The sequence below is a fragment of the Ursus americanus genome, chromosome 18, assembly GCF_024610735.1.
Source record: "Ursus americanus isolate L20-20 chromosome 18, mUrsAme1.1.p, whole genome shotgun sequence".
NCBI classification, from domain to species: domain Eukaryota; kingdom Metazoa; phylum Chordata; class Mammalia; order Carnivora; family Ursidae; genus Ursus; species Ursus americanus.
The window spans coordinates 12,552,826-12,568,346 of record NC_142144.1 but is presented as its reverse complement, the minus strand read 5'-3'; the positions used below and the strand labels follow the sequence as shown (position 1 = coordinate 12,568,346).

At 51.5% G+C, this 15,521-nt stretch overlaps 1 protein-coding gene across 3 annotated transcripts in view; it reads left to right on the top strand.

Annotated features, from left to right (window-relative positions):
• Nucleotides 1-15,521, top strand: part of MORN5 (MORN repeat containing 5) — a 29,242-nt gene that overhangs the window by 622 nt on the left and 13,099 nt on the right. Inside the window, exons 1-4 of one of the 3 annotated variants that reach the window (XM_087869396.1) lie at nucleotides 109-190; nucleotides 3,358-3,505; nucleotides 5,109-5,220; nucleotides 8,836-8,967. In XM_087869396.1, the coding sequence (XP_087725522.1) occupies nucleotides 144-190; nucleotides 3,358-3,505; nucleotides 5,109-5,220; nucleotides 8,836-8,967 (439 nt within the window). In that variant the 5' untranslated portion in view covers nucleotides 109-143. Of the gene's footprint in view, nucleotides 1-108; nucleotides 191-3,357; nucleotides 3,506-5,108; nucleotides 5,221-8,835; nucleotides 8,968-15,521 lie in introns of those variants that run through there. The other 2 variants (XM_045791187.2, XR_015727316.1) reach the window with 2 other exon arrangements.

Genomic DNA, 15,521 nt, shown 5'->3' with positions numbered 1-15,521 from the left:
CACAGAGCTTGCGCAGTGCTCGGAAGGGCTGCAGGCTCTGGGGGCGGGGCTTCGCTTCGGCCCCGCCCGTCTTGGTTGTCATAGTGAGATGGGACGCACTGAGACTCCGGGATCCCGAGCGCTGGAAGCTAGAGGCCGGCGCCATGGAGTACACAGGGAGCCAATACATTGGGGAATATGTAGACGGGAGGTAAGGGCCTCATCTGATTCACTATGTCTCGAATATCTGTGACTGGGAAAAGACGGCTGCCTTTTTGCCTTTGCAAAGGACTATGTACCAGACGTTTTCACAAACTTTATTCCTTTTAACCTTCAGGACACCCTTCACGTAGGATTGTTTATTCCCATTTTACAACTCAGGAAAATGAGACCCAGTGAAGTATAGCGCCTTGCTCAAGGACACATATCTAATAAGCGGCAGATACATATTCATTCCATATATACTTGTGTGTTTGCTATCTGCCAGTTTTAGGTACGGGGATTAAAAATATTAAAAATGTCAAGATCCTTGCTGTCATGGAGCTTACGGTCTAGTTGGTGTATTGCCAATAAACAAAGAAATGAGAAGATAATTTCAGATAGTGGCTTTGCCTGAATCTTCCCCTTCCCCACAGCAACCCTAGGAGGTAGATATCATCCTCATTTTGCAGATGGGAAAAGTGAGGCTCAGAGTAACTGTGTAACTTGCTCAGAGTCCTGGTTGGTATTGAGCAGATCAGGGATCAAAACCCAGGTCCGACTCCAAAGCTCATGTGTTTCCTACTATGGAGTCCTGCTGCTGAGCTCCCACAGAGGACACATCCAGTCGAGGCAGTCCTTGAAGGCTTTCTGGAGGGGAAAATATTTGAAATGGACCTTGAAGTTTGGGTAGGATTTAGATGGGTAGAGATGCAAGGTGAAGAATGTTTCCAGGCAGAGGGAACAGCATGAGCAATAATAGTTCAGAGGATTTACCAGTGGAAGAGCAGGCAGTTCAGTGTGACTGGAGTGTTGGATGTGTCTAGAGGAGAGTGAGAGCTAGAGCTGGAAGGGTGGGTCTGTGCTCCGGCATAGAGAGATTTAAGTACTGTGCACAATTCCGTGGGTGGGGGGAGCCACTGATAGATGGCTCCTTGGTAGGAGCTGGGCATTAGGAAACCTACTTTATTTCATTTCTGTATCCCTCTTCATAGTGCATATGTCACTCGGTAAATGTTGGCTGAATGGATGAATGAATGAATGAATGAATGAAATTTGAGACATGGTAATCATAGCCTCACTATGGATTGGAGTCTTTATCTCTGTGTCCTTTTTAACTTACTTTTAATTTATAATGAAGGCTTTTTGCCTTGAGTGAATAAAAGAAAAATGGGAGGGAAGGAAAGAGAGGAAGACAAGGGAAAGAAAGAAAGAGGGAAGCAGAGTGGAAATGAGGAGATCAAGTCCGAGCCCATGGTTGTCCTAGTAAAAGGCAGCAGGATCCTGGACCAAAGCAGAGGCAGTGGAGCTTCAGGAAAGAGAAAGATGTAGAAGTTTGGGAATTTTCATTGCCAGGACTTGGCAACTGATTGGCTCCTGGTCCCACTCAGAGACTGCCTCCAGTCCCAGCTCAGTGCCCAGCTCTAGGCTTTGAACTTGGATGATTCTGGTACCATTTGTGCAAATTGAGAACTCTGAGGAGGGGCTGCTTTGGAGGAAGAGAGGATGAATTTCATTTGGGGTGAGCTGGAGATGTCTGTAGAAGGTCTGAACAGTGATATCCAGTTTGCAGTTTAAAAAAAGGGAGCGGCATCTAATCTCAGAGAACGGGTTTGATGGAGACAGAAACGGTAGATGTGATTTCGAGTAAAGACGTAAAGGAGAAAAGGCCTTCTCTCACGTGTCCTGTCTTGCAGTAGAATAAATGCAACATTGTGTTCGAGCTCTTACTCTATTTGGGGCATTCCGCTATTGTTTCATAGCTATTATTTCATCCAATTATCGCACTTTGGAGAGGAGTGTTGTCATTATCCTCATTTTATGGATGAGAAACTCAGGTTCAGAGAGGCAAATGAGCTGCCCCAAGGTCACACAGGCACAGAGGTGGAGCCAGGCCTGGCTCAGGTTTGGCAGCCCCAGGTCTACATGACTTAGAAATTGTGCCTCGACCACAGCGCTCTCCTGCTCAGGGCCTGTGCCACGGTGGCATCTTCCTTCTTCCCTTCATTCCTTACACAGTAGCTGTTTACAGGGCACCTGTTCACATAGAATCAGGATTCTAAGAGCTGAGGATACCAAGGTCTTCCTCTCCAGGGCTTTGATTAAATAGGGAATATGAGGAATTCAATTACAATGCAAGGCAGAAAGTGCCGAGCATCCAACAGGACACATAAAAGCCTAAAGAAGTTCAGAGTTAGAAAAGGTGACTTCCAGCCAGCGGGGGAAGAATAGAGAAGGAATACAGGGATGAAGAAATGAAGGAAAGTATACTTCTTCAGGACTCACTGGATGTCAGGCCCTTTACTAGGAAAATCATTATACATTATCTAGGCTGATCTTGGGCATTAATCTCAGCCCTTTCACACACGAAGTAGGTGGTCAGCTGGCCAAGCTGGGTATCCCTGTCCTGGGCTCCTATAGAAGCTTGCTTCCCCTGTATGGCAGTTCCCACATATTCTGCAATTGCTTAATTGTGTCCCCCACTAGACCATAAGCCCCCTTGATGACAGGGATGGTACATGCCTTGATCACTGCTGTGACCTCGTTGTATCCAGCAGACCAGACTCAGCACATATGGTAGGTGTTGGTACGTAGTGGATGCTCTGTAAATATTTTTTGGGAAAAAAGGAAGGAAGGAAGGAAAACAAAAAGGTTTAGGAAGGTCTCCAAGACGATACATCTAGGAAGAGGTGAAGTAAGATTCAAGCCCATGTCCCCTGTCTGAATTTCATCCTTTTCCCAATTCTCTACAAGTGGCGTAAAGGGCAAGGGTGGGCTGGGCATGGGGGACAGGGAGGACACAGAACCAGCTGCCAGGAAACCTGACCCTAGTCTTTGCTTCACAGTGCTTCCTGTGTGGCTTTGGGCACCTCCCTCCCCTCTCTGGGCTTACCAAGGGGGCTGTTATGGGATGTGTGAGCTCTAAGACAGCCTCTAGGTGAGGGGGAAGACAAACCGACATAACTCTCTGCTCCACCCCCCACCTTCAACAATACAGACCCTCTCATTTTTGAGTTTTTGAAGGAAACGAAATGGAAATGGTGTTCTTGAACAGAATATTACTGGGACAGTAACCCCTGAGCACCCCGGGGATGCGGTTCCCACTTGCTCTCCTGTGCCTGCCAGCTCTGACCCTCTAGCTGCTCTGTGAAGGCCACTGATTTCCCTTTGTCCTTGCAGGATGGAGGGCAAAGCTGAATACATCCTCCCGACCGAAACAAAATATGTCGGGGAAATGAAGGACGGCATGTTTCATGGCCAAGGAACCCTGTACTTCCCCAGCGGGAGCCGCTACGATGCCATTTGGGAAAAGGGACTGGTCGTGAAGGTGACCAGCCTGAGGACGGGAGGTTGCAAGGGCAAAGCCTTGGATGGGAAGAGCACCCACTACACAGCACCCTGACCTCTCCATCTGGTGCCCACCTCCTTCCATTCCCCTGCTCCCCTCCAGCCGATCTCCCAGAGCTCTGGAATCCACTCTTCTGGATCCAGAAGGGCCCCTGGAGAGGCCACGATGAGCCTGAATCCTATTGTGCTGCCAACTAACTGTGTGACCTTGGGCCCATGACTTCCCCTATAAACTGGGGACAATAGCTGTACCTCATATTGCTGCTGTAACAAATTACTATAAACTCAGTGCCTTAAAACAATAGAAATTTATTACCTTACAGTTCTGGAAGTCAGAAGTCTAAAATAAGTCAGTGGTGCTGCATTCCTTCCAGAGGCTGCAGGGGAGATCCATTTCCTTACCTTTTCCATCTTCCAGAAGTTTCCTGCGTTCCTTAGCTGGTGGCCATGCATCAATCTGACCTCTGCTTCTATCACCACATCACCTTCTCTCCGCTTTTGTCATCATCTTGTCCTCTATCCCTCTGACTCCCTTGCTCCCCTCTTATAAGGGACCTTTGAGAGGGTCCGATATTGGGCCCACCCAGATAATCCAGGAAAATCTCCCCATTTTAAGATCCTTCACTTAATCACCTCTGCAAAGTACCTTTTGCCATATAAGGTTAACATTTTTACAGGTTCCAGCAGGTGGATGTGGATATCTTGGGGGCCATTATACAGCCTGCCACGAGAGCACCAGCCACGTCCTGGAGTGGTCGTGAGTGTAAACGAGGTGTTGTCTCCAAGTGCTGTGCTCAGTACCTGGCATACAGCAGGCAGTCAGTGTTAGGTCTTAGTACTCCTGCCACCACCACTGCTGCTATCATGACAAGTCATCTAACCCAGTCAGTAGAACCTCCCCCTTTATATGCAAAAGTTTCTGTGTATCTGGGACTTTGGTTTTCTCTGGGGAAAGATCTACAGCTCTCATCAGTTTCACTAGTGCCCACCTAAAAAGGTTAAGGAACATTCCTTGTGTGACAGCTTGGAGAATCTAAGCCCCAGGAAGGGGATGTGACTTACCCAAGGTCACACAGTGAATTAATAGTATCGGAATTTCCACCTACGTTTCCTGATGCCCAGGCCAATGCAACCTCTACATCCTGGGGATTCCTTCAGCCCTGGGGCAGCAAAAGCAGAATGTACATGTTTGGACAAAGGGCTGTGACCCGTGGCTGTGACCTTTTTAGCTATGACTGAATGCTTACTCCATGCCAGGCACTGTGCAAAACACTTTGCCGGTACTGTCTCATCAAAACAACCCCGTGAAATATGTGCCGTTACGAGGCAGTTTTACAAATGAGGAAACCAAGGGCCGGTCATCTGCCCAGCATCTCGCAGAGAGTTGCCATATATTGAGTGCCAGTCCCAGAGCCCAGCATTATAGCCGTTCCTTCTAATCATCACGGCCCCGATAACCGGGATAGCTCTCCCCGCTCCTCTGTGGCATTGAGAAGGTGAGAACGTCACCCTCTTGCCATGACACCCGTCCGTCTTGGCAGAAGGGCTTCCTCCCACCCGCACACATGCTCCTTGTCTTCCAGGGCACGTACACCTTCTCGGATGGGCTGCAGTATGACGCTGAGCACTGGCATTACTGCGACAGCTACGATCGCAGGTTTTACACCGAGATCTGCCACGGCTTGAAGCCCGCAGGTACCCGGGCACCCTCCCTTTCCTTCACACCCAGACCAAGAGGGGAATGAAAGGCAGCCTGTGTAAGGGGCCACGGCCCATTGAAGTCACCCTCAGATCTCCGCCATACCAGCAGGGGACCACAGGAAGGGCATGCACCACTCGGTGTCTCAGTTGCTGTCCTGCGAAAGGGGACAATAGCATCGTCCATCGCACAAGTCTGTTGTAAGTAAGACCGTGCATGGAAAGTTTCCAGCAGGGTCTGGCGCGCAGTGGGTGTGCGGCCCACCTCGGCTGTCGTTGTTCCTAGTACCCGTGGTCCCGCGGAAATTGAGTGGCACCGAAGGAGCATGTGCCCTGTGTACCAGGCTGTGGCTGGGGCTCTGTGTGTTGCCTGTCTCACAGCATCTCCAGATGACCCCACCATGCCTGCCTTTCTGGTCCCATGTTGTAGAGGAGGAAACTGAGGCTCCAGACTCCAGACCTGCTTCCTGCTGGCGGAACTCCTGGTGGGGGGGGCAGATCTTCCTCTCTGTTCGCCTGTATCATCAGATATCGTGTTCCATCACGGAGGGTGACAGGTGGGCCTGGAATCTGGATTCGGGGAGCAGCCACTGAAGGGGCTCACGTGTGTTTCCGGGGCTTGTGTGTGGTCAGCTGCACCTCAAGAGCATAGGTGTCGGCCCAGCTGAGATGATACATCCAAAATGACAAGTGGGAAGGTGACTGTGCAAACTCTAAGAATAAATCCTAACTTACGAAATGATGTGGTGGAGTTGACAGAGCCTGGACCTGGAAGGTCTGGGTTTGCGTCCTAAATTCCCTCTCAGTGGCTGGATGAGCCTGGGTGAGTCTGTCTCCATGAGGGCAGAAAGCTCCAGAAAGCACCCAGGTTAGAGTCAGGCAGACCTGAGCTCAAATCCTGGCTGTGTCACCTTGAATCAGATGGTTGACCAGGTGAGCCTTCTCTCCCTTTGTCTCCTTTGTCAGCAACTTCTCCCCCTCTCCATTATTAATTTGGGGGTTCCCAGGGCTCTCTGGCCTTAAGCCCTCTTCTGTAACATTCTGTACCCTCTCCCTAACCAAGCTGATTCACCTCTTAAGACTTCATTTATACCATCAGCTTCCAAACAGAGATGAAAATTCCTGAGCCCCAGGTTCCTGCAGCCAGCTTCCCCAACACCTGTATTTGGCATCCCTTACCTTGTCTGCACGGAGCTCATTTCCTTCCCCACCAGCCCCTTCTCCCCCCGAGGATTGCTCCCTCAGAGACTGTCACCCCATCCACCTGGATGGGCCGAGTCCTGCCTTCCTCTTTCCCCCTGCACATGCAGCCACCTGGTCCTGTGGATTCCACCTCTCAAAGGTGTTCCTTCATCTGTTCATTAAATAATTGTTGACTGAGCACCACCATACACCACGCCGGTTTTCTTCATCCTGTCTGGTGCTGCTGTGTCCCAGACCTCCATCCTCTCCCCTCGATTACCTAGTCTCCTGAGATCTAGGTTTGACTCGCTCCAGGCCATTCCGCACCCCACGGTCACGATCATCTTTGAAGAACATGACTCTGATTGCCACTCTCCCCCACCCCCACCCTGCCACCCACTCTGCAGTGCTTCCTCCATACCCTCATGAGAAGGTTCCAGATTCTTAAAATGACTTGCATTCTCTGGCTCCTGCCGCTGTGCCCAGCCTTAGCCCGCACCACTGGCCCCTCTTGGATTTGCTCTCCTTCCTCACCATGCTGGCTCTATCTTTGTTCCTTGAAAAGACCACGGTCTTTCCTGCTGTTCCCTCTGCTGGGATGCTGTACCCCCTCACTGCACCCGAATAACTCCTTCCCAACCCTCAGGTCTCCGCGTATTGTCCCTTTGTCTGGGGCCCCTTCCCTGAATTCCCGGACGAGGCAAGGTCTCCCTGTGGCATACCACGGAGCAGCCAGGGCTGATCCCCGGAGCTCTGTCATGAGTGGACAGCAGGTCTCTTCCCGCACCGACTGAGCTCCGTGAGGGCGGGGGCTCTGTCTTGGTCTCTGCTGTGTCCCCAGTGCCTGGCACATTGCTTGGCACCTAGCAGGCGCTCAGCGAAGAGTGACACAAGGAGGATAATAGTGGCATCACAGCAGGGGGAGACGCGGTGTGGGAGTTAAGGCCACGACATTAAATCTCCTGAGCGTCTACTCTGTGTCGGACACGGGCCGGGCCCCAGGGGACAGTCTCTGCCTTCAAGGAGCTACCAGTCTAGATGCCACTTGAGAACTTTGTCGGTGGCGCCTCCCGGGTTAGTTACGACAGGGCCTGGACCCTGTCATGGGCTCCTCACCCCGACGGAAGCCTGTAGGCGAGGAAAGAGCCCCTGGCCTCAGGCCTTCAGCTGTCCTGTGGCGACTGGTTTTGTCAAAGGTGGGGCTGGGCCAGACTCGTGGGCAGTGCAGTGACCTTCCCTGTGTCCTTCCTTCTCCTCCGGCGACTCCCAACACGGCAACTTCATCCTAAGTACCCACTGCCTTGCCAAGTCCCCAGGCACTTGGCAGAGCTCCGCAACCACCGCCTCTCAGCCTCAGGGGCAGGGGGAAGCTGAATCAGCCCCTTCCCCTCCTCTCTGAGTATCTGTGAGACGGCACTGGCGCGAGGCTCCGGGGAGAGAATGGCTGGAAAGTGCTTGGCGTGAGTGAGAGCCCGGTAACTGTCAGCCGGTAGTGTATACAGATGGTATCAGTAACCAGCAGAAAGCCGCCTGTGGGCAGGACCCACCCTGCACCGTGACCAAGGTGCTGGGCTCAGTGGGCATCCGGCCCTCAGTCCAGAGAACGGGGAATTCCAGGAAACGCAAGTTAGAAAGAAGCTGGGAAGTTATTTATTCCAACCTTGTACCCATTACTCAGGCCTCAGTCTTCCAAGATACTCAACACACAGGCCACTGTGACCGACAAGGTGCACCAACTCCTCTCGAGCTCCCAGTGGTGCCAATGTCTGCAGCCTAACATAGAGGTTTCGCGGCTGGGTGCCTAGCTGCTTCCTAGCCAGAGAGTCTGGGGCGAGTTACTTGCCCTCTCTGAGCCTGTGTTCACATCTGTAAATGGGGCCCCAGGGTTGCTGTGAGAATTAAGTGAAATAGCAGGAGTCAAGCATTTAATGAATTTCCAGGCACAGGATAAGCACTGACTAAATGGCAGCATTTAGTGGTATGTTGGTAAGAGTCAAAGTTGATCCCTGCCCACCTGACCCGTTTCTTCCTGCTGTTCTCCTTATACACGCCTTGCCCCGCCAGGTTTCCTGAGTGAGGCTGAAGGCTCATGCCTCTGGCCTCTGCCCACCCCTTGCATGCCATCCCTCCTCTAGACACGCCTTTCTATCCACATGGCGGACGTGATGCATCGACAGGATTTCTCTGCCTCCAGAACCTATAGGCCCTTGTCATGGTGTCCCCAGAAATGGAGCATGGGCTCACGGGAAGAAGTTGGGGGTCTAGTCTCCAAGCCTCTGCTCCCAGAGCCATTTTCAGGAAGCTGCTCTGGGGTACTGCTCCTTTGCTTTTGCTCTGGGCTCTGAATAGCGGGGAACCAGACAAAAGTGGACTTTAGGGGGACTGGGTTTAGATTTGGCTTTGGTCAATTATCCGTTGTATCCTTTCAAGGTATCTCTCAACTCACCAATATGGACCCACCTAGAAAAATCCCTCAGGGCTGCTATGACTGTGGAGATGGCTTCTATAACCCGGCCACGAGGATAATCAAGGACTACAGGAATCGCTTCCTGAGAAATGCAGGTATGTCCATTCTGACACACCGGGATGCGTGTTTTCTCTTCTCTCACCCCCACGTAGCTGTGTGCACATGTGTGCACACACATGCGTGCATTTTGGTGAGAAAGAAACTTTTGCTGACAAAAGACAAAAATTATGATCTGAATGGTTCACAGTCGGGAGTTCTCATAGCTGATGAGTCCCTACATAGTCATGGAGTGAAGCCAAGGACAGTGGTTAATTGTGACAGCACAGAAGCATAGCACTAAAAGGATTAAACTACAGATTTCCGCATGCTTTCCTTTGGCTAGTATCTAATGAACACCGACTGTGTACTAGACACTGTGCGTGGTGTGGGCAGCAAAGCTGGGCAAAGCTAGACACAAACCCCCTTACTCCTGGAGCTCGTGTTTTGACAGGTAGCGGACAAGTACTAGAAGGGGTTGATCGCGTCGTGGGAAAAACACAATGAAAGGCGAAAACATGGCCCTAGGTGGGGAGGACGGGAGATAAATGTGGGGAGTCCCAGGGAGGTGGAAGTGATGCTGTGGGAGCACAAAGAAGGGCAAATTCAGAGGGTTTCAAGAAGGAAATGACAGCTGAAAGGAGACCCAGAGAATAATTGGGAGTTGACCACAGGGCATGGGGAGAGGTTTTCCAGAGAGGAAACAGCACAGGTAAAGGTCAAGAAGGTGAATGATACCATGTGGTCCAAGAATGCTGCTGGCCCCTCAGCCAGGGGAGTACCTTGGAGGATCCAGCACTTCCGTTGGTAAGTGAACGTAAGCTGATCAGACTGAGACTTACAGTAACCAAACTCACAGGAGGCCGAGTACAAATAAGAACAAGAACGTTTTCTTCAGCATGGTGATTCCTAACCTTTCTCTTTCTTGGAGTCACCATCCCACAAGGAATAACAAGAGCTATGGACCCTCTTCCTAGAAAAATGACCACATGTGCACATGCATAAACCTACATGTTCACACACACACACACACACACACACACACACACACACACGTGTACATTTTGCATGTAGTCTAATTGGGGGTTCTTCTAAAGACCCAGGTCAAGAAACTCTGCTCTAAAATGAGAAAGAAACTGCCGGGGAGACCAGGAGGCCCGGACTGGCTGGTGAAAGCCTCCTCTCCCTACAGGGACATTTACTCAGTGAGTCAGTGGTGATCAGCCTTATGGTGCTGGGATAAGAGCAAAGGGGATTGTCAGCTGATGTTGTGGCTAAACGCTGGAGCCGAGCGCTCGGGGAGCCCTAAGCCACTGGTGCTCCTGGAGGAACATGGCAAATGCTCACATTCTAAGTCCCCTGGCAGTTTTCTCTCATGACTTCCCATTTTCCACTCACAGAGTAGACTGTGTAGGGCACTAATTCTTCTGGGTGTTGACAGGCTCACTATGAAGTTTCTGGATCAAGGAAACTGAGGAGATGCCGAGTTATACAAAGCCGAACAACTTCACCTATTGAAGGGCTTCCCAGGGCCATTCACATGCTAATATGCTTTGTACTTTTCCTTCCTGGCACTCATGTCAACTGTAATGAAATCCTCGTTTGTGTGAGTAACGGCTGGACGTCTGTCTCTGCCCCGAGACTGTAAGATCCATGTGAGCAGGAACCCTGGCTCTGCATCAGGCAGAGCCCAGTCAGGAAAACAGAGAGAATTTAGTATCAGGAGATACTGGAGAACTGAAAAAGCAAAAGGAGGGCATTGAGGAAGCAAAGAAAGTCACTGCAGGGAGCAGCGACCCCCCCCCCCTTTCCTGGAGGGGAAAGCCTGAGACTGGGATATTGGAACCTAGAGGGTTGAGAGAGGGACCCCCAGAAGGGGCAACCCAGACCTCTGAGCAGGGCCCACTGCCCAGAGGGGCATCTGGAGAGAGAGCCTATACAGCTGATGTTAGGGGCTCGGGGGAAAACTGGAAACCGGAAGTGAATCAGCCTTTTGCTGACGTGACACTGACACGAACAACAAGCCACACAGAAAAGAAGGTGCCCCTCTGTCTCCGCATGCATACCTTGCAGCACCTAACTGGGGGTCAGCCGGCAGAGCGGAATTGTCAGTCATGTGGTCCCGGTCCTGACTGCAAAGTGAGAAGAGAAGGGCGGCTTTGGAGCTGAGAGTAGCTTCGTCACTGGCACGGTGCCCCTGTGCTTTTGTACACACTCTTCTGTCCTACAAAGATAACACGTGTGTGCCTTTCTGTGTAACTAGTTGCAAATATCGTTCATACAAATACAAAGATGCTCTCACCGTTCCTCCTTGGGGGGAGTTTCTGGGGGATGAAGGGCAATTGATCAGGGGAACTCATCACCTGGCTGGGATGCAGGGTGTCAAGTCAGGAAAAGGGTACCGGAAGTGATGGGTCTAAAAGAATGAGCAGGGATTTCATTAGCAGGCATGTTGGGAAGGGCATTCCAGGTAGAGGGAACAGCACATGCAAAGACACAGAGGCATAAATAAAAAAGGCAAGGTGTTCCTGGGGAATCAGAAATTGTGGCTCCTAGAATCCTGTGGGCAAAAGCCATGCTTGATAAGAAAATTAAAAACGCACGATGAGATGAACAGATAGATCACTGGGGATTTGTGGAGCAATGAAGATACTCTGTGCAATACTACAGCGATGGCCCCGCGTTACTGTACGTTCATCCAGACCCGCTGGATGTTCTGCACCAGAGCGAACCAGCCTGTAAACTTTGGATGACATGAGGTGTCCGTGTGGTTTCCGCAAATGCACCACCCAGGTGGAGAGGGTCAATGATGGAGAGGCCAGGCAGGCGTGCGGGTAGGGGGCATACAGAAAAGCTCTGTACCTTCCTCTCAGTTTTGTTGTGAGCCTAAAACTGCTCTAAAAAAAAAAACAAACCCAGCCTTTGAAAAAATGCATCATGAGAAGGGAAGGCCGTTCTTAGGAGGTTTGGAGAAGGACAGACACTGATGACTATTTGGTCAACGAACATTTATTGACTAGTTGATGTGGGTCTGACTTTGGGTTAGGCAGCATCCCCAAATCTTCTCTCAGGGAGCAGGAGAAACTGACGGTAGATCAGAGTTGCTACAAGGGAACGTAGTAGGGATACCTAAGGGTCGTTTCCTGGAAAGAGCAAGATCTAACGGGAAGCCTGAAGAAGAGGGACAAGTGCAGCAGGGTTGGGAAGAATGAAAGGCAGAGGGAACAGCATGTGCCAAGGATAAGATGGGGGAGAACACCGCACATTTATGGGCCTACAAGTAGTTTGGGAGCATGAGACAACAATATGTCAAGGGAAGAAGAGCAAGAGAGGAAGCCCAAGGGGTGGGAAGGGGGAGGGCAGTACGTTTCCACCTGAGGGCAACAGGGGAACAAGGGAAGGTTTCGGGCAGGTAGCATAGTAACTGAGTCATCATTTAGGGATTTCTCTGGCTGCATATAGAGAAGGGGCCAAACGGGGTGAGACTAGATAGGAAAGATGGCGAGATGGCTAGAGAGGGTACCCGAAGGGCCCCAGGCCCCAGTGTTGTGTCCCAGAGACCCAGGTTCCGGGTCCTGGCCCAGCTCTCGGGCTGCCTGCTGGCTGACCCTGGGCCAGCGCCTTCCCTCTCTGGGCCCCTTGTTCTTCATCTGTAAAATGAGGGAGTTAGGCTGGATAATTTCTAGGGTCCTACCAACCTTAAGAGTCTACGATGGAGGAGAAAGGTAGCCAAGGGGTATTTTGGTCCTGATATTATAGGACAGTTGGAGTTTGGAGTGTCCCAAAAACCACTAAAAGGAGTCTCTGTTTGTGGCCACCTAGTCATTACCTTTGACTCACCTCACCCGGCCGGGGACCGATTCGGACTTCTGTCCATCTCCTGTTTTCTCTGGGGCCCTTTCTCCCCTGCATTCTGGTCTGCCCCCATAAACAGTGCTTCCTGTTGGCGTCCTGAAGGTGCAGGGCTGCTGGCGATGCAGGCCCATGGTGGTGCCTGAGGCCATCCCAGGATAAACAGAGTGGCCTGAGCCACTGCTATTATCAAGTACATGCCACCTGGGTGGGTCAGAGCCGGGGACGCTCTTTTTATAGGAGGTCACCGGCGGGGGCACCAGCAGAAGGGTCACCTTTGGTTCACCTTCGGGGCTCTCCGGATGGCCCCGGCTCCTCCCCGGCCTCGCCCTGGCTTCAGTCCCCAGGCAGAGAAGCTTGCTTTAGGCCTGACTCGGAAAGCCTTAGCCTGCTGAACCACAAACGGCCGAGTGCCAAGCACGCTTGACACACCCGGGTTTGCACACTTGGGCTTTGACAGTGCCTTTCTTGCCTGGGGAGGGTGGTACCTGCTTGCTGGATTGTGGGGAGAATTTAAATCCATCCTTCCACTCATCAAAAAGCTTCTGAGTGCCAACAGTGTGCCAGGCTTTGGGGATCCATGCCGGCAGGAAACCTCTCAGACCGTGGCTCTCCAAGCCTTGGACCCTGGCCCCAAGTAAGCACCCAGCACACACACAAGCACACACATGTGGACATATTCTTTGTATATAAGCTGTACGAGGATGTTCTCTATTCTTTAAAAACTTCTGGTTGCTATGCACTAAATGGATTTCACAACCCTCTTAAGGATTGGGACCCACCATCCCACCATTGATAGATCATTGTTTTAGGCAGCCTTCCCTGACCACCTCTTCCCATCCCCTCCGTCTCCTGCGCTGCTGGGTTAGATGTCCCGCCTCTGTGCCCCCACAAGCCTTCCTAACAACACTTAGCCCACAACTGTAGAAGTATCTTTATTTGCCTCCCCCCCCCCACTAGAAGAACAGCTTCTTGAGGGCGGGGACCATGTAACTATGTCTGATTCACCATTGGGTCCCCTGTACCCCACACAGGTCCCCAGACATGGAGCTGATTAAATCTTTCTGGAAGAAACGCAGGCAGGCGGGCAGGCGACTTACCTACAAGCCCCTCCTCTTCTTCAACAAATTAATACAAAATTCAGTCCCTGGCACCTAATAGACAACTTACTATTTAGAATAATAAAAACAACCCATTGTGCTTCTCTGCACCTCCAAGTTTTCAAACCTCTTAAGCTTTGAAAAACTTAAAAACTTCAGCATTAAGGGTCTCAAACCTGTGACCCTCCAGCCAAATCTGGTCTGTATCCTTTTTGTTTGGCTGTGGCCCCATGCTTGAAATTGCTCGCATGTGGGTGCCTCCGTGGGGCACGTATGGCCCAGGTCCCCACCTCTCCTTGAGGTCCAGGCCTCGGTGGTGTCAGTCATTTCCAGGGCCCACCTCAAAGCTTTTGCACTCAGGAACAGTGCATACCCTGGGAAATTCCCACGCACCCAGTGAGCTGGGAACGGGCGAGGCCTGACATTAGGGAACTAGGGCATGAGTAATGAATGACAGACCAGCGAGGGTGAGGCTGGGTTCGAACCCACTCCCATCTTCTTGCAAGGCCCCTGATCATTCCACTGCACTCTGCGGCTGCCTCTGCTGGGACCATAAAACCACACAAGGCAGCAAGCCCATGCAGGCAGTATTCCACTCAATACAGCAGACACAAAGCAAAACAGAGACGGAGTCAGGACTTGCCTCCCATAGGAGGCTGGGAGAGGTCGGAGAGGGAGCCTGGTGTGGCAGTTAAAAGCCCAGGATCTGCAATATGGCTGGCCCCTGGTCCCTGGACCCGCCACTGGCCTGCTGTGTGAACATGGCTAGCTAGCTTCTTGTCTCCTTTTGGAGGCTCCATTTCCTCATCTGTAAAATGGGCATTCTGGTAGTTGACTTAATCTGGAGGAGTTGTGGTGAGGAAAAATGAGATTAAGGATGCACGACACCTGGCCGAAGGCCCGTCCGTGTCCAGTGATGAGCCACCAGGACTATTAGCATGATGATTACTCACTCGGGCTGGAGGAGGTTGAAGAGAAGGGAGGCCCCTGGGATTAGCTGAGATTTCTCCGGTGCTCGAGCAACAAAGAGGCTGTGGGGAGAAATGAGACTGGATATGCTACACTGTTGGCCTCCTCAGGGCTTCTGCTTGGGAAAATAAAAGCTACTGAAACATTAGGCTCTGTGGGCTCTTGATTATGACGTTTAGAGCCTCCCTGTTTCATCTACCACCCCATGTTCTGGCTCAACCCGACCAGCTGCTTACACCGATAAGCACACCTCTGTTCTCACCTCACATGCTTCTTCAGTCCAGGATGCCCTTCCTCCTCCTCTCCACCTGTCACAGTCCTCCCCACCTCTCTGTGCTTGGCCCATAACGGGAGGCCACAGAAGAATGGCCTGGAGCACCCACGGCTCGGGGAAGGGAAACAGGGAACGGCATGGTCATTACGGAGGACCCTTGCCAGGCCCTTGCTGGTCATGGTATCTGCTTACCTCCTCGGCTTTTCCCTGCTATCCCAAGGGCATCCCTCAGTTGGCAAGGAGGACAACTGGTCTCAGATAGGTTAATACCTTGTCCCTGGTCACACAGCTGGTGACAGAGTCAGAGCCTATCCCAACTATTGCCCAAATTCTGTTCTTTTCAGCTTTGTGTCCTAGTTTATTCCTTACTCAGCCATGGCCCTTCCTCCACAGAGCCATGCCTCATTCATGGTGGGTC